This window comes from Anolis carolinensis, chromosome 2, assembly GCF_035594765.1.
Source record: "Anolis carolinensis isolate JA03-04 chromosome 2, rAnoCar3.1.pri, whole genome shotgun sequence".
NCBI classification, from domain to species: domain Eukaryota; kingdom Metazoa; phylum Chordata; class Lepidosauria; order Squamata; family Dactyloidae; genus Anolis; species Anolis carolinensis.
Window position 1 is genome coordinate 240,696,297 of NC_085842.1, and position 23,831 is coordinate 240,720,127.

Consider the following 23,831-nt stretch of genomic DNA (forward strand, 5'->3'; position numbering starts at 1 on the left):
AATGTCATATGGGATTTAAAGTTAGCAAAATGTGGAAGCATTTTGATTGCCCAGATAAAATGGTTCTTCATTAAAGAAGCAATTTGCATTTTAATAGGTATAATTGGGAGTAATGTGAATAAACTCCTGATAACTAACAGTAAAAGGCAAGAAAACAACTTCCCAAAGTGTCTATATTCATTAATGTGACCAGTGCTTTTAAGAAAAGAATGAAACTGCTTGTCAGGGGTATACTGCTAAAAGGTCTGTGTATTATGGAGATGGCTGATTTCAGAGCGCACAAACTGCTCCTTGGTCTAACCAAGGCAGAAGTAGTACCAACTTTTTCAAAACCATACATTTCAAGAAATATAGGCACTTTGCAAATGTATTGTTTTCTTGACTTTGCCTTTTTGCCACTGAATAGTCCCATGATTAGTCTGAAGATTTAATGAGCTATAAAAAAAACTTAGAATGGATTTGAATGGAGTTTTAAAATGTAAAAGTACTATAAAATTCATACTTTTCACGATTCTTTGCACCCATCAAATACACAATAGCAGAAAGCAATCCACAGCATTGTTCTAGCTCAATGGGGAAAAACATTCCTCAAATTGTGAATATCCTTCCTTAAAAGTAGGAGTGGCCTTCCAGAAATTTTTTGAATAAATCTTATTTTTCCTTAACATTGACTATGCTGGATAAACTCTCATAAGTTGTAATTCCTGCTTTAAGGGGACAGCTGAAGTTGTTACTTGATTTTACAGAAGATACAGAAGAACAGTGGCGTATCTTAACAATAGGCAATCATTTCACTCATCCATAAAATGGGAACCTTATCCATCTATTAATGATTGAAATCTAGAGTGGCATTCTTGTTCATTCTTAAAATTAATACAAACATTATGGTAACTAAAATAGGAATAGTAGCTTGCTTATGAGTTGTGGTGGATTGAATATTACAGATTAAAGAACCATCATTAAGGTGGTTTTAATTTTTAAAAAGGTGTTGTAAGTCAAGGCTTGGTTTTGTCATCACAATCAGAGCATGGTTGGCCATTATGGATTAACTTGGACAGTCTCTCCTCTTACATTCTGATTCCTTACCTCTCTTTCTAGTTTGCATAAAAGTGTTTACCATGATATACCAATTAACAAACTACAGCTATAGTAAATGGCAGTTTGCCTCTAAATCAGAATTTGAAAATACAGGCTGTTACAGTGGTTAGATATACCAATTGTCTAATGCAGTTAAGTACAATGAAATGACATGTAACTTTTAAAAAATTATCTAAAATAATCTAAGTTACAATGCTGTACTGTTGGATCAAAATACAAATGAATATCTATTATAAATGTTTGTTCTGAAAAAGCCACGGAAGCAGGAAGCAGGCAGCAACTTTTTCTAATGCTATCTTGTTTAATATTTTCAGTGTACATTGTCCATTACAGAGTGTCAATAAAAATACTAATCCTTGTCTGTGAGTTATTACTGTTAGTACGGATGAAATATTGTAAAAATATTGAAATATTGTAAAAACAGTATTGTATTACTGTTAGTACGGATGAAATATTGTGAAATAATGTAAATACCTAATGCACATCCTACATGCATTCTTTTGGACAAAGTCCTCTTAAATATAGTGGAAATTACTTCTAAATGCACATGCATGGGATTGCAATTTTAAGGTTTGTTTCAACAGGGTATTTGATGATTGCTTTTATAATATGTAAATGTGGTAAAATGATATTGCATTTGCAATATTTGTTGTCTCAGTTTGATATATTTAATCTTTTAAAAATATACACTTATTTTATAAATGTCAAGAAAATATAATTGAAAATGGCATTATAAATTTGAGTTACCCCTTGAAAAGAATATTGTTCAATTTTAATGAAATAATCTGCTTTCACATACCAAACGACAACATAAACTTATACATTTTTTAAAGTTATGACCATGTTGTACTATGAAGAATACATACTACAATACAGCTTGAAGAGTAGCCCTGTGAATTTCTTTTAAAATGTAGCTTTTGGATTACTGCTGGTCAGGAAAAATATGATTGTGCATTGATTTGGTTTTTCTTTCAAGGCATTTGAGAGAGAAGACAGCAATAGCAGTAACATCTAAAGGGTTCTATGGGCTGGAAGATGAGAAGGGAACAGCTTGTACTTCAACAAGGCGTCGTTCTACACCACGCAGTTTAGCAGGCTTGACCACAGGCGTGTTTGAATCCGTAATGGTTCAGGTTCTGAGACAGGAAGAACAACTGAGAGCAAAAGAAGAAAAGAGGTAAAAGGCAAAAGTGGATTTTTTTCAACTATTCTTTTTCTTTTTTCCCCCAAAGTTTTGCTCCTTTGGAAGATCACTCATGTCTCTTGCCCATAATTTCTGATTTAAAAGAATTTCTCACCAAAGGGTTTCTACTTTGGTAATCTAGTATCCATACAGTTGTTGCTGTGAAATGTATTGCTTATTAAAATATTTTACAGTGAAACACTGGAATAATGTGTTAATAGTAACACTCCAAGAATTAGTTATAGCATTGCTAATTTAGACTAGAAATGGTACTATTCTTCTGTATCTGCATGTTCATGATTTAGGTTACATTTCATTATCACATTCCTATGTAATTATGAAGTACATTGTCTTTTCACATCAGTTGAAGTTACTGATTCATAGAAAAGCATTTCACACTGCTGGGAGAATATTTAATTTCTCAATGCATGCTGAATTTGGTGGCTACTAATTCAGATATCAGCCCCTTGTCAAAATTGCTTTCTTTCTCTAAGTATGCTGAATATGGTGAATAGTTATTCAGTAAAGCTAAAATATATTAGTAACATAAAGATGGGATTTCATCATTTGGGAGTAGGTGGGAAGGCAAAGAGAGTCTGAAACAGGTGGTTTTGCTGATCTGATAGTTTTGGTTACTTTGAAAAGCTTCCAACATTGTTACTGAAGACTGCACCATTTATGAAAGTGTATCAAAATGTATCTCTGGTCTACACATTTAACTAGAAAGTTTCTCACACATTTCCTCACAGCTACAGTTATCATAGAATCATAGAATCGTAGAATTGGAAGAGACCTCACGGGCCATCAAGTCCAACCCCCTGGAAGAAGCAGAAAAATCTCATTCAAAGCACCCCTGACAGGTGGCCATCCAGCCTCTGCTTAAAAGTCTCCAAAGAAAGAGCCTCCACCACAGTCCGGGGTAGAGTGTTCCACTGCCAAACAGCTGTCACAGTGAAGAAGTTCTTCCTGATGTTCAGGTGGAATTTCCTTTCCTGTAGTTTGAAGCCATTGTTCTGCGTCTTAGTCTGCAGGGTGGCAGCAAACAAGCTTGCTCCCTCCTCCCTATGACTTCCCCTCACATATTTGTACATGGCTATCATGTCTCCCCTCAGCCTTCTCTTCGGCAGGCTGAACATACCCAGCTCTTTAAGCCGCTCCTCATAGGGCTTGTTCTCCAGACCCTTGATCATTTTAGTCGCCCTCCTCTGGACGCTTTCCATCTTGTCAACATCTCCCTTCAACTGCGGTGCCCAGAATTGGACACAGTATTCCAGGTGTGGCCTGACCAAGGCAGAATAGAGGGGTAGCATGACTTCCCTGGATCTAGACGCTATACCCCTATTTTTGCAAGCCAAAATCCCATTGGCTTTTTTCGCCGCCACATCACATTGTAGGCTCATGTTTAACTTGCTGTCCACGAGGACTCCAATGTCTTTTTCACACGTACTGCTGTCAAGCCAGGCGTCCCCCATTCTGTATCTTTGCATTTCATTTTTTCTGCCTAAGTGAAGTATCTTGCATTTGTCCCTGTTGAACTTCATTTTATTAGTTTCGGCCCATCTCTCTAAACTGTCAAGATCATTTTGAATTCTACTCCTGTCTACTCCATTTTGAGTTCTACTCCCGGCCCGGGAGACTTAAATTCATTTAGAGCAGCCGGGTATCCCTGGATGACTTCTTTCCCTATTTGGGGTTGGATTTCCCCCAATCCTTCATCCACTCCATGTTGCTGAGGTTGAGGCTGGCTTTCTTTTTGTGAGAAGACTGAGGCAAAGAAGGCATTAAATAGTTCTGTCTTTTCCCTATCCCCTGTTAGAATTTCCCCATCTTCTCCTCGCAGAGGCCCTATCGCCTCTTTGTTCTTCCTTTTCCTACCGACATAAGCAAAGAAGCCCTTTTTATTGTTTTTAATGTCTCTGGCAAGCCTGAGCTCGTTTTGCACTTTAGCCTTGCGAACCTTTTCCCTACAGGAGTTGGCTATTCGTTTGAATTCTTCTTTGGTGATTTTGGGGCCTTTTACCCTAGCACTCAAGACATGGCTCTTTACTAGAGCTTTTAATCTATTTTAATATTTTTTTAATCAATATTTGTATGTATGTATTTTATCCTTTACAATTTTATCTTGTAAATCGCCTAGAGCATCGTGGATGGAGGGCGATTAATAAGTAATTAAATGATGATGATGATGATGATTTCTCCCTTTTGCCACTTCTTGTGCATGTCTTTTTTTAGTCTTAGACCAGTTAGAAGTTCTTTGGACATCCATTCTGGCTTCTTTGCACTTGTCTTGTTTTTATTCTTTGTTGGCACTGTTTGCATTTGCGCCTTGAATATTTCACTTTTTAAAAACTCCCATCCATCCTGAACTCCCTTGTCTTTTAGTATTGGCGTCCATAGAATGCTGCTCAGTATTTCCTTCATTTTTTGGAAGTCAGCTCTCTTAAAGTCCAGAATGCGGGTTTGACTTTTTTTCGTTTCAGCCTTCCTTTGTATCACAATCTGCAGGAGCACATGGTTGCTTGCCCCTAAGGATCTGATCACTTCAACTGCATTGATCTGGTCCTCCATGTTTGTTAGGATGAGATCAAGAGTAGCCGATCCCCTTGTTGTCTCTTCTACCTTCTGGACCATAAAATTGTCTGCAAGGCAAGCGAGGAATTTGTTGGACATTGTACTCTTGACTGAGTTTGTTTTCCAGCAGATATCAGGATAGTTGAAATCGCCCATGACTACTATATCTCTTTTTTTGTGCCTGTTTGGTCAGCTGCTGACAAAAGGCTTCATCAAGTTCTTCATCCTGGTTCGGAGGTCTGTAGTAGATACCCATGGCGAGATCTTTTTGAGTCCCGGTTCCCTTGATTCTTATCCAGATGCTTTCAAGCTGGTTTCCCGGATTGCCGTCTTGCATCTCTTCTGCAACGTAAATGTTTTTGACATATAGGGCTACTCCCCCTCCTCTCCCCTTTGTTCTGTTTCTGTGAAAGAGATTATAGCCTTCAATGGCTACATTCCAGTGATGGGGGTCATCCCACCATGTTTCAGTGATGCCTATGACATCGTAAGTGTGGTGTTGTGCTAAAAGTTGGAGTTTGTCTTGTTTATTGTGTATGCCTAGCCGTATCATTGGTTCCTACATCATCAACATGAGGGGGGAGGGTGATGGGGCTTTAGGAGCTTGGTGAGCCTCTGAGTGACATGGTGTATTTTTGCCCCCAGGAGGTAGCATGTTTCTCAAGCCATCCTATCATGTCTGGAAATGATGGCTTCCGTTCCTTTTCTTTGAGGATTGACAGGGTCTCTTTTGTGCAAGATAGTGTGTAGGTCCCCTGAAAAGTGTTCCTGTTGAAGTGGATTGCGTAGGTGTAAAGTGTAAAGACATCCCCAGTGCATTCGTCAATGACAATCCATTGAGATGCATCCAAGAGCCCATCCCTCCCCCAAGGGTGTTCCTGTTGCTCCTGGTCTACAATTGGGGATGGAACATCTGCATAGCTATCACCCTAGCTATCTGTGTAAATTAGATTGACACTAAATTCTTATGGAAACTCAAGTGTTCAAATATTGAGAGTGAGTTTAAAAAGTAGTCAGTGATGTCTTAGACTAAAGGGTTGGTATGTGGATGCCAAATATCGTATGGGATGATTCATTACTTGTGTGCTTCAATGTTTGAAAGTTGTGAAGGTAATCTTTTCTTGTGTGAACTTGTCATGCTTGTAATACAGTTAAAAATATGATGGCTGTTGATACAGTGAAGCAAATGGCTTCTTATTGTGTCCTCAAAGCAGGTTAGGATTTGTTTTGCTTACTGAAAATAATAGCTGTACAGTGTTCCCTTACTTATCGCAGGTGTTACGTTCCAGGACCATCTGCAATATGTGAAATTCCGCAAAGTATATTTCAATATTTACACATTATATTCGTATTTAGGTGGTCTTTCTCTCCTTTGCAAGCCTTCTTCCTGCACTTCTTCCTCTCCAGCACCTGACAGTTTCCCTTTTGCGCATGTGCCTCCCTCTCGTCGGCATCCAGAGTGACCCAGCTGGATGCTGACGAGAGGGAAGGTGCATGTGCAAAAGGGAAACTGGGATGCGCACAACTCAGAAAAAAATCGCAAAGCAGTGAAGGAGCGAAAAGCGAACTGCAAAGTAGGGAGGGAACGCTGTATAGCAAGAATTCAGGTTGCACAAGACTTTTCACATGGTGCTGTCATGTCAAAACAGATCTTATTCAGAGTAGCTGTAATTAATTCCAGTTAATGATTAAACACTAAAATGCACTTTAACATGCTAGTACTAATTGTTTTACAGTAAAACCGAATGTAGTAAGATGAAAGGAATAGCAGTGGGAAGAGATAAGTAAACAGACATACTTTCTGTGGTTAGTGTGTTTCCTTCAATAATATATTGAAGACCAATAAAATTTCTTCATGACTTTGTTCTTGTGAAACAGTAACAGATAATTTAATGCTTATTCGTAAAAGAATGTACTAAGTCAAAGGAAGCTTTGAGCTCTTTTTTCTCATCCAGGAAAATAATTTAGTGGGTATCCTTTTTTTGCTGTCCCTATTTTTCCATGACATTGGTAGACGTGAAATAATGTAATTATTTTGTAAATAATCCATCTTTAAATTATAGATTGTTTATTTGACTTGAATAACAATTTGTGATTTAATCACAAGTCCAGAATCATAAAAACTGGTTAAGTGTTTTTCAAGGTTTATAGGATCAGAGCAGAAAAGAGAAAATGAGGCCAGAATAAGGGCCTTGGCTTGAGCTCTAGGAACTCATCTATGATTTAATATTACAAACTTGGATTGTATAATTCTCAGTTTTTAAAAATCTGTATATTTCTTGATATTTAGTACATTAGCAATAGAACAAGTAACTTGTGTAGGTTAACCAGATATTAATCTTGACGTTTAAAATTTGTTGTAAATTAATATTGAGATTGGTTATTAATACTCAGATTTCAGCAAACTTTAAAACCATTTTAATGGTAAATTTGTATCGTTTTATTGTACTTGCTTTCTTATTCCGTTCTTAATTGCTGTATATACTTGTATATTAATCAACCTCATGTACAAGTCAAAGGGCAGGTCTTTGGGTGTGCAAAATTATGGATTTTGACATGACCCATGAGTATGTCAGGGGGTCATTCTGCAGAGGGGAAAAGTGCCAACACCATCTCAAGGGCCAACCACCCCTAGCTGCTTCTGCCATTTCCTTGCTCCAGCATTCAAGAAGGGGGAAAGTAATTCTGCACAGTAGATACTAAAGGAGCCCGGTTCCCCTTTTAAGCTTTCCCAGGAGGGACTAAGCTTTTACCTTTGTCTACTCTACTAAAAGTTGATTTTGAATAAGAGTTAAATTATATTACTTACATAGACCCATAGATTTTTGAGATGACAATTTTTACTGAACTCTCTAGACTTATACATGAGTATATACAGTATATACAGTAGTCACCTTATCTGTATTATTGAGGAGAGAATTCAAAAGTATTAGTCCAATGTCATGGGGCCCAAAGTTTTCCTCCTTGCTAAACCATCACCATGTTATAGTGATGTTCATGTAATATCTTGCAAGTTACCAGCTGATTCCAATTTTTGATATTTTAAGAGGCATGTGAAAGGCATTCATTTCCAATTATTTTCTATGTTGGAAATACTCTTATTGCTATTAATTGCACTCAAATCAACTTTGACTTATGGTGACCTTATGAATGAGAGAACTCCAGGCCACCCCATCATCAGTCTTCATATCTTGCAGATTCAGGGACATGGTTTCTTGATTGAGTCTATCAATTTATCACTTCATCTTCCTTTTATCCTATTACATTCTAACTTACTAAATATTATCATGTTTTCCAGTGAGTCATTTCTTCTCATGATATGGCCAAATTATGATAGACTCCTTTCAGTCATCTTGGCCTTTAGGCAAAATTCAGGCTTGACATTTTTATGGGTCTACTTTTCCAGCATCACACATTTAAATAAAGTTGATTTTCTTTCTATCTAATTTTTTCTTTGTCCAACTTTCACAACCTTGCATAGAGCTAAAATATGATGCCATGGACAATCTTTATAAATGATTACATCAGTTCCTTTATTATTGTTATAAGTTCTAGTCTTCTTCTGATATCTTGACTACAGTTTTCATTCTGAGCCAAGGTGTGGAAAAATCTTCATTTCTTTATAAATGTTTTATTATATTTTCGTGACTTGGAGATGTAGTCCCATACATCTAGAAGCTAGACTACTTTGAGAAATCATTGTCAGTGATTATAATTATAAGTACTGTAAACATTAATTTTATGTTTGAATAAAACACATTAGGTTATTGTTTCTGTTTTCCTACACACGTGCAATCCTGAATCAGTTCACATGACAATCTTTTAGTTACAGGCTTGGAAAACTGTGTGTATTTATTGTACACTAGGTAAGCACCAGCCACCACCAATATTCTTCCAATATAACCATGTGACCTGCTGTATGGCAGTGAATAGATCATGTTCAGGAAGAAAAATAGACCATGATCCAAGTAATCCTTGAGGCGGCTTCATCTTCTGAAGCCTTCTTCTTGCTTCTGTGAAGTATGTTACATATACCCATATGAAGTACTCCTGCTGAAATGAAATGGAAGTTGTAAAAACTAATTAGAGAATTTCCAGTAGGTAGAACTAATGTTGCAATTAAACTGGGGTCAAAGAGAGATTGATCCCAAAATATATGGAATACATGGGGTTAGGGTTGTCAGTGTCACAAAGGCGCAGGCATGTTAGCCAGCCTCGTTTAGCCCATTGTTTGTGAGTCAGTTCTTAACCATCTCTAACATAGTATCTCTGTATTTGAAAACTGACATTTTGTGCTACTTCATAAATTAAAGATCAACTGAGAGAAAGAAGTTGGTACCATTAGGCATCAGATGAAGTAGACTTAGTCTACAAAAGCATATGCTACAACCTTTTTTTTTCACAGTTAGAGGTGCTACGAGATCCCTTTGCATACTAACCTAGATTAACATGACCATGTCTTAATAATAAAGATCAAGTATCCCAAAATATTATATTAATAATGTTCTTCTTGATGTTGCAAAATACTGTACTGTGTGATCAGATATCCCATTAAATTTAATAAATGATAAGAACTATCTTCATCAACTTTTATTTCAATTACTGTATATTCTTGATGGCTTAAATATTATAGGTTGAGCATCCCTTATCCTGAATTGTGAAATCTTCCAAAATTGAGAGAGTCACACGTTTGCTTTCCATTGAATTATTTAACTATCAATTCCAATATTGTCAAGTTTGTTTGGAAGCAGCTATATCCAGCATTTCTGACAAAAGGTCTGGAAGAATTCAGTCTGGAACCTTTTGCATGCAAGATACGTTTTCCACCATTGACCTATGGTCTCCCCCCTTAAGTTTTAAAATTCTCTGAATTTTGTACTGGAAGCAGCATGCTGTATTCTTAGTCCTTTCCAGTAGTCCAATGCTGTATGCCACTGCCTCTATGTAGTTGTAGCTTGCTAGTGCTGCTGTTGTAGGAACTGAAGAAGTTACCAGGAAGTGGCACTGAATGCATTTATGCTGGGTTACTGCAGGTGGGGTGACATAGTTAAAATATCAGTGTAACAGATCTGGGTATGTAGACTTGGTAGTACGTCCCATTTCTGCCACAAGGAATGCATATGGCTCTGGCTTAGCAAGGGCACAGAGAGCACTAGGCCTTGATGTGGCTGATGCTTGGTCGCAAATTTGAATGAAGCTGTGTACTAAGAAACAGTAGGAACTGCCTGCTCTATTGCATGCCGCTGAGACTCTAAAATGGTAAGTAGTGCAGCCTCACAAATAGAGGGTAGAGCCCAACAAGGACACCTTTCCAGTCTTGAGCTGAACCTACTGTTAAATCTTGCTGTGCTGTTGAGGCTTATTAATAAAAAAAAAACAACCCAAAATGGAAATGAAATAGAGTTCTGTGGCAAATATCAGATGGGGGAATTAAATCTTCATTGCTTGAATCTAAATTGTGATAAAATGAAAATGAAACATGTTTGCAGTAGCCCAAGCTGGCAAAATAATAATAATAATAATAATAATAATAATAATAATAATAATAATAAAACTTTATTTATACCCCGCCACCATCTCCCCAATGGGGACTCGGGGCGGCTTACATGGGGCCATGCCCGGGAAAAATACAATATAACACAATATAAAAACAACATATCATAATACAATTACAACAATACAATAAAGAATCATATACAGTACAACACAAAATCCAAAGAGCAATATAACAGGGCAGGCCGCACTGACACTCAGTTAAAACTCGGGGTGAGAAAAGGATAAGAAAAAGGATAAGAATAAAACCACAGGGAACTAAGGAAAAGATAGCAGACAGTCTAGAGGATAAATAATGGGGGCGTAACAAAAGCATGTAACAGTTACTCTCCGAAAGCACATCGGAAGAGCCATGTTTTTAGATCTTTCCTAAAGTCTGAAAGAGTGGGGGCTTGCCTGATTTCAATGGGCAATGAGTTCCATAAACGGGGGGCCACAGCAGAAAAGGCCCTCTCCCTAGTTCCTACAAGGCGGGTCTGGGATAAAGGCAGTGGCGACAGATATGTCTTTATGATATATCTTGCTATAATACATTCATTCTTTCTCTTTTTATCATTTAATTTTTATGTGTTACTTGAAAAAGCTTTCAGCATTTTAGAGGAATCAAGACTTTTAGACTATGCTGGCTTGTTTTGTTCCCTGACTATGTGAAACAGTAACTTTAAAAGGGCTTTATGCACAATTCTAGCTATTCTTTTTTGAAAATGTTGATGGTGCAATAATACTTAGATCATGAAACATCTCAATGATAAATAGCAATTTATTACAGCTTCCTCTTTTGTTGAAAATTATAATATTTGTCCTTTTTATTGATTTTGTTTTATTTTACTGTATTTATGTGTCATCTTTCTACTACAACGAGACCTAAGGAGGCTATTAACACCATTTCCTCTAATGTATTCAAGTGGCAAAATTGTAATAGGAAGAGTACCATCAGTGTTAAAGAAGTATCATGTTAAAGAAATCCTTAGGTTTAATTACCTTAGCCTGTTGATGCGATATATTACATCATGTTTTAATGTATAGTGTTTTAATCCTCTATTTTGGTTGTTTATAAGTTAAATTGTGCTTATTTTATTTTTTGTTTTGCCTTTATCGTTGTTATTTGTTGGGCATTTAATGTTTGCCAATTTTTGTAAACCATCCTGCGTCCCTTCGGGGAGAGAGGGCGGCTTATAAATAATGTTTTTTTATTATTATATTACAGAAGTACAAACATTGTTCTAATACTCACAAAGTCATAGGCTCAAGTGGGAACAGCACAAAATCCCATCCCTTGAATACTGAGCATGTCCTTTTGATTTTGTTGTATAATTAGAAAATGGGTATGGAAAGTAGAAGGTTAAATAAAAGAATGGCTGGCTTCAACTCTGAATTACAGTATTCAAATTAGGAGACAAAATATACTGGATCTCTTTCCTGCATATATCACTTATTCTTGCAGTAGGTTATTTGTATAGATGTGGAAAAAGACATGCATTTGGAAGAATTTATTGGAAGTGAACGGCTGCTTTTGCAAGAGATGTACCATCTATTTTTTGTATAACTTGACCTCATGTATTTGTGGAGAATACCTTTTGGGGCCAAAATAATGAATTTTGCTATGACTCAAGGAAAAGTCAGGATTATGTAATAACCAAATCTTTTCCCCTCCTTTCAAAATTGCAGAGAGTAAACATACTTAGGAAGAGGTTTCAGTGGAAAGGGGTAAATTGTATTAATGATCTTAAATATCTACATTTATATAAATACAGAAAGAGAAAGAAATAAAATGAGGAAAAGTAATGAGAATGCAAATAGAAAAAAATTTGAAAGGCAGGAGAAGAGCAAGAAAAGCAACCTGGCTCTATTAGGGACCCAAAACAAAGGTAGTGATAAGAGGCAAAAAATTCCCACCCCATTACTACTCTCTTCCACCAACTGGAAAAAGAAAGACACCCTTCTCTCCTTCCCCAGCCTCCCCTTCCCTCCAAAGGGTGTCTAGCAGTAATGTGATGAATCCTGTAGAATGCGGTGTGCCCTCCATTTTGGGCACTTGAGGTGGAGCAGGATGGTTAGGGCCCTTTGTAATAAGGGCTTACTGTATATGAGGCTGTGGCAAGCATTTCTAATACATGCAGAAAAGCCTTTGAACCTAGTTTTGTACTCACATAACACAAACATTTCGTAGAAATGCAAACGAATGTACTGATGCTGAAAGGTTACCTTACAACCCAGAAGACACCATTCCACATAGGAAACAGCCAGACAGATTTTTTTCAAAAAATCTAAACTGTGTCCAAGCACCCCACAACCGCTTGTCCTGTTTCTTTTCTAGTTTCTTGCTACCCTGTCTAGACTCCTATGCAATACTCCCCACTTCATTCTTTCTTATTTCTTGGTGTTTATATACAAGCACAATGATAATTTCTTTGGTTTTTACAGTCTCAACTGCTATGTTTTTTCACTGAAATAAATAAACAAAATGAATTAGGGAACCAGCTACCAAAGAAAGTTTGGGGGGTTTCATTGGCATTTATGACCATTGCACATTGCTGCCTCCTGTCACTTTGATGGATACCTGTAGTGTCCAAAGATAAAAGGATAACATGCATAGAAGTCTCCATCATTTTTGCTGTTATTTGTTGGAGTTTTTTACTTCATTATTGTTAAATTATCCAATTTTCAGTTTTAAATCTTTTGAGAACTAGGCATTTTCTTTTGTTTTGGGATACCATTCCTTGTTTCTGTTTTTAATACTAAGCTGGAATTGTTTTTTATTTTTATTTTATTAGGCTTCGAGAGCAAGAAAAAAAAGAGGCAGAAGAAGCTAGTCAAAAAGAAATAGAGGAATGGGACAAATCCCTGTTATCTCAAGCAGCACCTTACCGAATGGAAAATATGTGGGAAATTCCAGCAATTGGTCATTTCCTATGTTTAGCACAATATATTTTAAACTTGCCTGAAATAGTCTTTTACGAATTGGAACGCTGCCTTTTGATGCCACAGTGTAGTGCTTTTTTGTCAAAAATAATGACTTCTTTATTGAGTCCTCCACACCGAAGAGCTACCTTGCATCGAAAGCCAAGTCTCCCTTACAGGGCCTGGGAAGCAGCACTTAGGCAGAAAGTACAACAATGGTATACAGCGGTGGGACAAACTGATAACCCTGAAAGTTCTGCAGAAAAACTTGGTCTATGTCCTCAGTTTTTTAAAGTCCTTGGAGAAACGAATCCTTTGCAAGAAAGACCATTTCATGAACTCCCGTTTTGTCAAAAAGTATGGCTATTAAAAGGCCTTTGTGACTTTGTATATGAAACCCAAAAGGATGTTCAAGATGCAGTACTTGGACAACCCATTCATGAGTGCAGGGAAGTGATTCTGGGCTATGACTACTTAGAACATGCCTATGTTCATTTCCCACAGTTCTGCGGTGCCGATGTACGGATATACAAACAGAAGCCCTTTCGTGCTCCTGAATTTCCAGTTCCTCCCATTAAGGTGAAAAGGGTACCACGTATTAAACTAGAAAAAGTGAAATGTGAAAACACCACTAAAAACAACGGAGAAATTAGTCCTACGGAGCTGTTATTTGAAACAAAAGTAGCACCTGGAAAAAGCATTTGTTCAGCAAAACCCCACTTGGACCTTTTGAATGTCGTGCCAGAAAAGGACAACCCCAGCTGTGAAGAGAACATTCATAAAGAGTGTGACTTTATGACAGACTGCTGTAAAGAAAATAGAGACAGGATCCTCATTCCAGGAGAGAATGCTGGGTTTGTGGGGCCTCTCAGCCCAGGAGAAATTCGGATTGTGGAAAATGGTGAAAAATGTGTTGAATCTTTAGTAGTGAAAACGGAGGCCACTCCATTAAAAGAGAACACTCTCAAAACCTGCCAGTTGCATGTGAATGGGAATCACTGTGACAATCCGGACATGAATTGCTACAGAGCTCCTAAAGATGTAACTCCAGACCTCTCTGTAGAAAACAAAACACTAAAGTTTAGTAAAATACGAACAAAGAAGAAGAAAAAGAAGAAAAAGAAATTGAAAGATATTTTGAATGAAAGCCTTCAGCGAAAACGTGAGCTTCACCTTCAATCACTGAAATCTTATAAACCTGAGATACATAATAAGTTATTCCTGATGAAAAAAAAAGCAAAACACAAGAAGCACAAATCTGGTAAGGAGATTTGATGAGAAGATGATTTGAATGATGCATGCTTTTGTTTGCGGATTTTAAAAGACACCAGAATTGGTTGCCTTGTATTTGAAGACGGTATTTATTTGATGTGTTGTCAAAGGCTTTCGTGGCTGGAATCACTGGGATGCTGTGAGTTTTCTGTGAGTTTGGACTTCAACTCCCAGAAATCCCAGCCAACTTACCAGCTGTTAGGAACTGTGGGAGCTGAAATCCAAAACACCTGGAGGTCCAAAAGTTGGGAACCACTGCTCTAGGACAAAGTCAAACTGGCAGGTGGCTGGTCCTGGCGATACACTGTTACCTCAGTGTATAGGAGGGAAGGCAAGCACAAAGAGAGAGAGTTACACACATTCCCTTCCTCCCATACTTGCTCAGAGGGGCAAGGGAAAGGGGTTGGGATGGGGAAGCATGAGGAAGGAGTGTGTGTGTGCATTCCCCGTGAATTCTCACTTGCTCAGGCGGGTGGTGGGAAGGGGATGGGAGAGCACGAGGAGGGAGAGAGATTAGTGGGTCTCCAGGATGGACAGAGGGAAAGGGACAGAGGAGAGAGGAGAGCTCCGAAGGTAGAGAAAGTGGGTGGATGGGGATGGCTGTAGTATACTGAGGACAGCAAGGACAGCAGGAAGGTGCAATTGCAGCTCCTCTTATGATGGCCGCATTCTCTCCATCCACCCTGAAGACCACGCACCATCTGCCCACTTCTTTCTCCTTAAAATTTTATTTCAATAACCAATGGCTTTAGTCTGTTTGTTAGTATGGATCCATTGAATGATTGGAACTGAGTCCTGAAGTACCAAATTTCTCATAGTTAACTGCACTTGTTGTAGTTGAAAATAACAATTGGATTTAGGCCTAAGCAGCATTCTGTTTTATGAGAGATTTGTTATAATTTGTGGTGTAATGATGCAGCATCTACAGCTAGCCGCAAGTAATAGCTATGTTATATACAGTACGTCATACTATTATATACAATTTTATCCAAAATTAATTGAAAGAATGTTATTTTTTTAAGAAAAGTACACAAATTGTACTTCGCTAGATGCTACAGACTGCTTAAATGAATGACAAATTAAACATTTTTGGGATCAGATTCTCACTATTATTCAAAAATATATGGAGTAATGTTTAACTATTATCCAGACAGCTGGGACATTATCCAATTATGTCTTCTTGCACAACATACATAACATTAGGTGGAGAAGTTTTTGAAATCCTATAAGTCCCCTTTAGAGTGGGATCTAAAAGGTAGACATTTTATATTTCTAATTATTTTAAGAGTTGTCAGGAATTGGTGGGACATAAATTCCATACTGCATTTGTGTTGACTAGACATTTTGCAAAGGTGACATCTACTCAAAACAAATAGTCCACCTTAAATGTAATGCTTTCCGATGAAACAAATGCTGAGCTGTTTTTCCTCCCTAAGTCTTTCTGGACATCTTCAAAATTTAGGGTTTTCTAAGTATTTCGTACATGACACATGTTCTGGCTACATAAGGACTTTCATTCAGATAACTGAGTTTGCTTTTGGTATATATGCAATAACTATACTTATTTGGGGGGCCCTGGTGGCACAATGTGTTAAAGCGCTGAGCTGCTGAACTTGTGGACCAAAAGGTCCCAGGTTCAAATCCCGGGAGCGGAATGAGCGCCTGCTGTCAGCCCCAGCTCCTGCCAACCCAGCAGTTTGAAAACATGCAAAATGTGAGTAGATCAATAGGTACTGCTCCGGCGGGAAGGTAACAGCGCACCATGCAGTCATGCCAGCCACATGACCTGGAGATGTCTATGGACAACGCTGGCTCTTCGGCTTAGAAATGGAGATGAGCACCAATCCCCAGAGACTTTCACGACTGGACTTAACGTCAGGGGAAACCTTTACCTTTACCTTTATACTTATTTAAATAATATGGTACTATGTTTGGAATTGAAGGATTCTGTTTCAAGTTCTGCATAAAAAGATATCAGTAGTTGATGTTCCTGTCTCCCTTAGTTTTTAACAATTTAATAGAACTTCCAGATACCTCCTGTGTACATGCATATGCTATGTTATAAGCCACTTTGAAAAAATGAAAAAGAAGGCACACAAAAGAGAAAGGGTGATATCATTAACTACTGGTCCATACAGTGTATGGCCTCTTGAAGGTAACTCCTCAAGGAAGGTGGTCCATCTATAAATTCACATGCCTTACAAGTGGACAAAAGATCATTTGGACTCCATTCTGGGGGAAAGATGAGGTATAAATTTAATCAAACAGTCAATTAAATACCATGCTTTTCACACAACCCTGTGTGTTGGAAGGATATGTTTTATTGTTCTTTTGGTAGACCTGATACTTCCTTACAATTCTGTTTCAAGTTCTGCATAAAAAGATATCAGCAGTTGATGTTCCTGTCTCCCTTAGTTTTTAACAATTTAATAGAACTTCCAGATACCTCCTGTGTACATGCATATGCTATGTTATAAGCCACTTTGAAAAAATGAAAAAGAAGGCACACAAAAGAGAAAGGGTGATATCATTAACTACTGGTCCATACAGTGTATGGCCTCTTGAAGGTAACTCCTCAAGGAAGGTGGTCCATCTATAAATTCACATGCCTTACAAGTGGACAAAAGATCATTTGGACTCCATTCTGGGGGAAAGATGAGGTATAAATTTAATCAAACAGTCAATTAAATACCATGCTTTTCACACAACCCTGTGTGTTGGAAGGATATGTTTTATTGTTCTTTTGGTAGACCTGATACTTCCTTACAATTTTGTGACTGGTAGGATTTTTTTCTTGTATCCTTCCTATTTGCTCTTTTCAAAGTGTCTCAAAGTAAGTTTTTGCTTTTAGCATTAATAATGATTTTCCACCTTATTTGTTCTGCAAATGTAGGGATTTTGGAATTTTTCTGTTCCTTTGAGCCTTAGACTTTGGCTAAATAATCTGTCTGGTTTGATGCACATAGAAGCCGTGATGGGTCAGTAGTAATATATATGTGTCTTCAAGTAAATTGACAAAATCAATACAGTATTATGGATTCTGTGTGGTTGGTTGTCTTGGAGAGAGAATAGTTTTCATTGTTTTCTGGTCCACAATCTTGAGATTTATAAAATATTATTTAAAAAAATATCTTGTAGCAAACCAGCATGAAATCCAGAAACCTTGATCAGCCATGTATTTAGGAGATGTAGCTCCTCCCCCCCCCCCATCCAATTTAAGAGCCAGTCAATAGAACAAGGAACATAGATCCATTCACCATTCAATAAGGGCTTATCCACCTCCTACCAACAAGGAAGACAGTGCCAAGGACCTGTGAAGGGAGTCCTGCTAGAGTTCTGTTTTGATAATTGAAACCTGCTCACAGGTGGGAGGTGAACAGAAGCATCCTCCTTGCACCCCATTTGTCAGTGAGTGGGCCTCTTTGTCTGATCCAGCAGTTAATTCTTAAAGTGGATTGAGGTGGCATTTACACAGCTTAATAGTCAGACTGGGTAGTCTTAATACAGATCAGTTACTGTAACTTTTGATTACAAATCAGGAACTGTAATAATGAATGCTAGTTACCCTGTTGTTTGTGCTTAATGAGTCAGAACCTCTGGGGGATAGATAGGCTGTGCTTCTTTCCATTCTGAAAGAGAGCTTTGTTTTTATGGATCTTTTAAAATTTGCATAATTCGATTTTTAAAATGCATTTATATTTATTTTTACATATAAAAATCTTCTTCCCTTCAAGGAAAAAAATCCATATCTAAAAAAACCATTATAAAGAAGAAAAAATCCATTACAAAACCTGCTGTTCCAGAATTTCAGGTAAATGCCTTTTTGATTGTAATATTTCTTAATTCCAATTGGGTTTAAGGCTGAAAGCAAAAAAGAGGGGAAAGCAGGGTTTTTTTCACATAGAGTAAATGATTAAATCTAAGATGAAGCTAAAATTAGTTGTTGGTACTTCTGTAGTCAGTTGTTTCTTGTCCCATTTGAAAGCCTCTTCACTCATAATTGCAAAGCTGTCCTTGCATAACGGTGTATTACACCCTCTTTCATAGAATAACACTGTTTTCTTTTACCATTCAAAGATCCTCAATTCTCACTGTACTGTTTCCCCTGCCCTGTTTGCCTTGCTTTCTGTTTTGTTGATTTCTCTTGTGATATCACAAAGCTGTTACATTTTTACCTCTAAAAATGTAAATTAGTAATAACTACAATTCCAAACAATCTAAAAAAGGTTTCAAGAGTGTAAATTATATAAACAGCATAAAACACAGGTATTCTCTTAGGACAGTGGTTCTCAACATTGGGGACACGGCCCAGCAGTGGGCTCCGGGAAAGAAAATCTGGTCCGTGAACCTCCTTCATCTTTATTTATTTATTTTATTTTATTCATGTTATTTCCGCTCCTTTCCACAGAGCTGACCATTGCATTGGATAGACCACATCAGCTCTAGATTATTAAATATCATTTTCTGTGGGTGAGCATATGGTAACTACTGGATGGCATATGTTCTGTATCAGAAAGTAGAGCTGATGTGGTCCATCCAATGCAATTTTCAGAATGAGCACCCCAAATAACCAAACCAAATCTAAAGTTGACCAAAAACTGATTTGTAACCCTTTTGGTAATAATGTTTGAGAGTGGGCCCTGGTCAAAGTGGGCCCTGGTCAAAAAAAAGTTTGAGAACCACTGTCTTAGGGAGTCTTGTTTTCCTAAACCAAACACTAAAACAATAAATACATAGATCTTTTACAAGCATATATTTTCTAAAATAAATATATACTTGGCCAGTTAAGAACTTTTAAATGCTCTGTAGCTGTTTTCAGATCTTACAAATATCACACACGTACCAATTATTACCTCCAGATCTTTGAAATACAGATCACTTCATCCCTCCCTTTGGTAGTAGAGATTGGTGGGTATAGGATTCCAAATCCTTGCTACTGTCCTGCTAATGGAGGCAGAGAAGAAAAGCCAGGGATAGCTCCATCATTCATGCCTATGCCAAACAGATAAAAGACCATCCTCCTTCCAAACTTTCACTGCCATGGATTCAGAGGGAGAGAAACAGCAGCATATGTTTGACTTAATGCCCTCTGCTATTGTCATTATCTTTTCCTTGTGTGCTCTGCCTTGCTTAGATTGTAAGTCTACGGACAGAGAACTGGCAAATTACAGTATTTGTAAGCTGCTCTGAGAGCCTTTGTGGCTGAAAGGTGGCTTGTAAATAATCTGTGGCTCCCAATCCCAAATAGGGTCCTCTTACCTCAGAGTCTGGGTCCCAAAAACTGGCAACAGTAAAAGGTTTCTGAATGGCACCTAGTGACTGTTTTATGCATTTTTAATTTTTTTGTGCAGTGTTTACAATGGACTCTGTAGAAGAAGCTTCAGCTATACATCATAAAAAGGAAAATCTACCTTGCAAATGCTGATTTGTTATCAGTAAATGTTTAATTTTTATACCTATTTTATGTACCTGGAGTCATGTAAAAATTATCAGACCAAAAGGGGAGAATTACTTTAGAGAAAAACTCCTTAATTAAACATTTCCACTCAGGATCTGAGTGGAAATATTTAAGAAGCCCTGCTCTAAATTTCCAGTCAGAACCTGAATGGAATTGTTTAAAAAGTCCTGCTCTATATCAGTGGTTCTCTGGTGGTTTTCAAACTAAAAACCTCAATCAGCATTGGCAATAGGAATTCTGGGAAATGAAGTACAAAGCATCTGAAGGAGCAAAGTTTGGGAATCACTGTTCTAAGTAAATAAATAAGGTTGTCCAACAGCCCTGTAGATAATGTAGGTACCATTTGCAATCATTGTCTTTTAGCTTAACTGCTAAAAATCCATTTTCAGAATTTGGATTGGATTGACATCCAGGATTCAGTAGTGAAATTTCAGCCACAAAGATTTTAGATGATGTCTAATGATTGTCAGAACAGTATCTTATCGCTCAGAGTCATGCAGTCAGCAAATGCTGGTTCTTTCTTAAGACTGCAAGTACAAAAGTACAGTGTTCCCTCACTACTTTGCGGTTCACTTTTCGCGGATTCACTATTTTGCAGTTTTTCAATAAACTCTCAAAGACTATTATAAATCATAAAAATTACAATTTACAGCCTAAGGAAGGGAGGAAGGAGAAGCCAAAGGGAGAAAAAAGGAGCCCAAGCAGCAACGGGAGGAGAAGGAGGCGATTTATCAACACATGATTGGTTGATAAAGACTTAAAATAGTGTATAACTACTAAAATAATGTATAAATATTAAAATAAATGTAGCGTCCCTACTTCGCAGATTTTCACTTATTGCGGGTGGTCCTGGAACCTAACCCCAGCGATAAGTGAGGAAACACTGTAACAGGAAGTAGTGGCAATAGTACAGCTATTAAACTCTGATTCACCAATAAATTCCAGTGGAAGAAGAAGGTAACAGAAAAACTACCATCCCAAATCCAGTTATGAATCCTAACTTGGCTAGGTCCATTGTTGACTCATTTTTACTTTCTTAATGTTCAACTGTGAACCTGTCTGGGCACTTACTTCCTTTACTTTTCTCAGTAATTGTGCCAGCATTATGATGTCATCTGCATATCTGAAATATTTAATGTTCTTTCCTCCAATATTCATGCCTTTTCCCCTCAAAAACGAATCTTGCTTTATGTATATTCCACATACAAGCTAAATTAATTGGGTGATAAAATATAGCCTTGCCTAATCCCCTTTCTGATTGGAACCCATTCAATTTTTCTGTATCTATCCTGATGATGACTTCTCATCCTGAGTACAGGTACACATCAGGATGACCAAATGTTGTGACATACCCATTTCTTTAAGAGCTATCCAAATTGTTGGACTGGATGACCCGTAAAAGCTGTTTTTGTTCTGATATTATTTTGTTCGCTCCATTATCCAAGGTTATTTGCAGTGTTATCCGTATTGCCACTTTGTTTCCTGAATCCAGCTTGGACATTGCCTTTTTTCATGCCGTATGTGGTAAAAGTCATTCATTGTTATAGAATTTGCAGGTCCTATGATTACTACAATCCATGGTGTTTCCTTTCTAGGGAATCAGAATGTATATTGAGCATTTCCAATGTGGGCCATTGTCTTGTTTTCCATATTTTAGTTAGAACTTGTGCAGTTTCTCTCTCCATAGCTTGAAGCTACTCTATTGGTGTGCCAGTTCTTCCTGGTAAATCATTTCTCCCAAATTTTCTAAATGTGTATGTTCAGCATCACATGGTTCTTCCTTCAATTAATTTTTGTGGTAAAAAAACATTCCTTCTGCACAGTACTAATAAGTATTAATTATTAATTATGATTATCTCTGAGGCGTCCCTCCCTACTGCTGCCCATTAGTTGTTTGGCAAATTCAGTCTGCCTCCTGGCAGTGCTGCTACCTTGAGCATTGCCTCTAGCCCCACAGAAGTGCAATCCCCCACCACAGACAGGTAGTGCCATGGTGGACATTCTGGAAGGCAGCAACCTACATTCAACAGTATATCAACGGTACATTAGTACTGAGACTATGTTCCTTCCATCTTGCAGCCCTTGATGGCAGTGAGAACCTGCTGGGAAGGTCTTGTCTTTGGAACAGGTTTTTTAAGGTTTGCAAAGAGCATTTTTCCCTGTTAGGAGCAGCTTTTGCAAGCATAAGCATCTTTGGATTCTGAACAAATTATTTTAGTAGAAGTAAGTCTTGTTAAAATTATCTGAAGTTAAAATTAAAATATAGTTATATATTTCCTGTGACTGATCTAATTCAAACCGATGGAAATTGAATGATTAAACCTTGGGAGCTGAATAAAATATGAAATAAGCAATACATTTTATGACCTTTGTTTTTAAAACCCTAAATGATTCATGTGTGCTCAGTTCTTTCAATGTAATAATTTAAGCATAGTCAGCAATTTAAATTTCCAACAAAGTTCCACAACCATTACCATAATACCTACTTCTGAGTAAACATGCTTGGAATGTGCACTGCATACCTGTTTTCTACAAAAGATCTCTGCTTGATGCAAAATGCCTTTTTAATTCTGATTTTAGCTTATTTGCACTAATCTTGATGAACTCAGGGAATTAATTGGAAAAATTGAAAATGAACTCAAAGATATGGAGAACATTAAAAAGAAATCGGTATGTATTAAAATTCTGTCTTACCTTTGTTTAATGTGCTCTCTTCAAGTTGTTTTTCTGAGGATTATCTGTTGGTAACCTACATGCACAGTGTGAATCATGGAAATTTTTTAAAATTTTCCATTTGGTCTCCATACTGGCTTTTAGTTATTAGCTTGTGGGAAGGAAAATGATTGCATATCAGTGTTTGGGCATTGCCTCTAGGGCTTTTTTAGTCAAATATAAATTGTGACTAACAGCATAGACAAACACAGTTTGTCCCTCCCATTACATTTCTCACAGCTCCTTTATCAGGTGTTGCCCTTTCCTCCTGGTTTATCCAGAGTGGAAGTCAGGGACCATATCACTTCTATATGGTGTCTCCCAAACTTTTGCTACTCTAAAAGTTCTGATTCTCACTCTAAATTGAAGGGAAATCATCTGTGATCTATCATCTAGTATTATAACAGCAACGTATGGCTTCATCACACACCTGGGACCTAGAGATGTCTGATGTGGATATATAGTAAGTAAGAGAAGACTCATTATTACCCAACAAATGATGGAATAACCAATCAGTTGCAGGAATTGGGGTAATATTGTTAGAATGATCAGAGTCAGAAAGCTTGGTTCAAAGGTAAGTAACTATCCACAGCTATACATGGGTTTTAATACTGCAAATAATGTAAGTCATCTTGTAACTAGTGGTTTATATTGAAGATTTTTTTAAATAGTTACAGTTTCAGAGAGAAACTCTTGCAACTGCTTCAGTATCGGTTCAAACTGTAAAGATGTATTGAATGGAACAGAAAAGGGTATATTTGTGACAGAATTGATGACCCAGCCCAAAATGTTTAATAAGTATTCTGCTGGCAACTAAAGGCATTTTGTTTTGCCTAGTCTTTGGGTCATTAAGTTTAACTGAAAACTTGTAAATATTTTTAAATGCCATTGTTTCTTTGGTTGATGTTTTGTCTGCTTTGTTTTAATTTTCTCTTTTAATGTTATTTTATTCTATGTTATTATATTGGTATTGCACTATTAGTAAACTGGGTGGAAAGATAGGATGTAAATTCAACAAATGGTTTAGGTTTAGATTCTCTGCTGTGTATAATTTAGAATATGTGTCATAGTACCATGGGATAG

At 37.3% G+C, this 23,831-nt stretch overlaps 1 protein-coding gene across 2 annotated transcripts in view; it reads left to right on the forward strand.

Annotated features, from left to right (window-relative positions):
* The window catches only part of brd10 (bromodomain containing 10), a 52,809-nt gene that overhangs the window by 18,758 nt on the left and 10,220 nt on the right, over positions 1-23,831 (forward strand). Inside the window, exons 2-5 of one of the 2 annotated variants that reach the window (XM_016991046.2) lie at positions 2,075-2,275; positions 13,180-14,567; positions 18,313-18,389; positions 22,617-22,706. In XM_016991046.2, coding sequence (XP_016846535.2) covers positions 2,075-2,275; positions 13,180-14,567; positions 18,313-18,389; positions 22,617-22,706 — 1,756 coding nt within the window. The remainder of the gene's footprint in view (positions 1-2,074; positions 2,276-13,179; positions 14,568-18,312; positions 18,390-22,616; positions 22,707-23,831) is intronic. The other variant, XM_062971941.1, reaches the window with a different exon arrangement.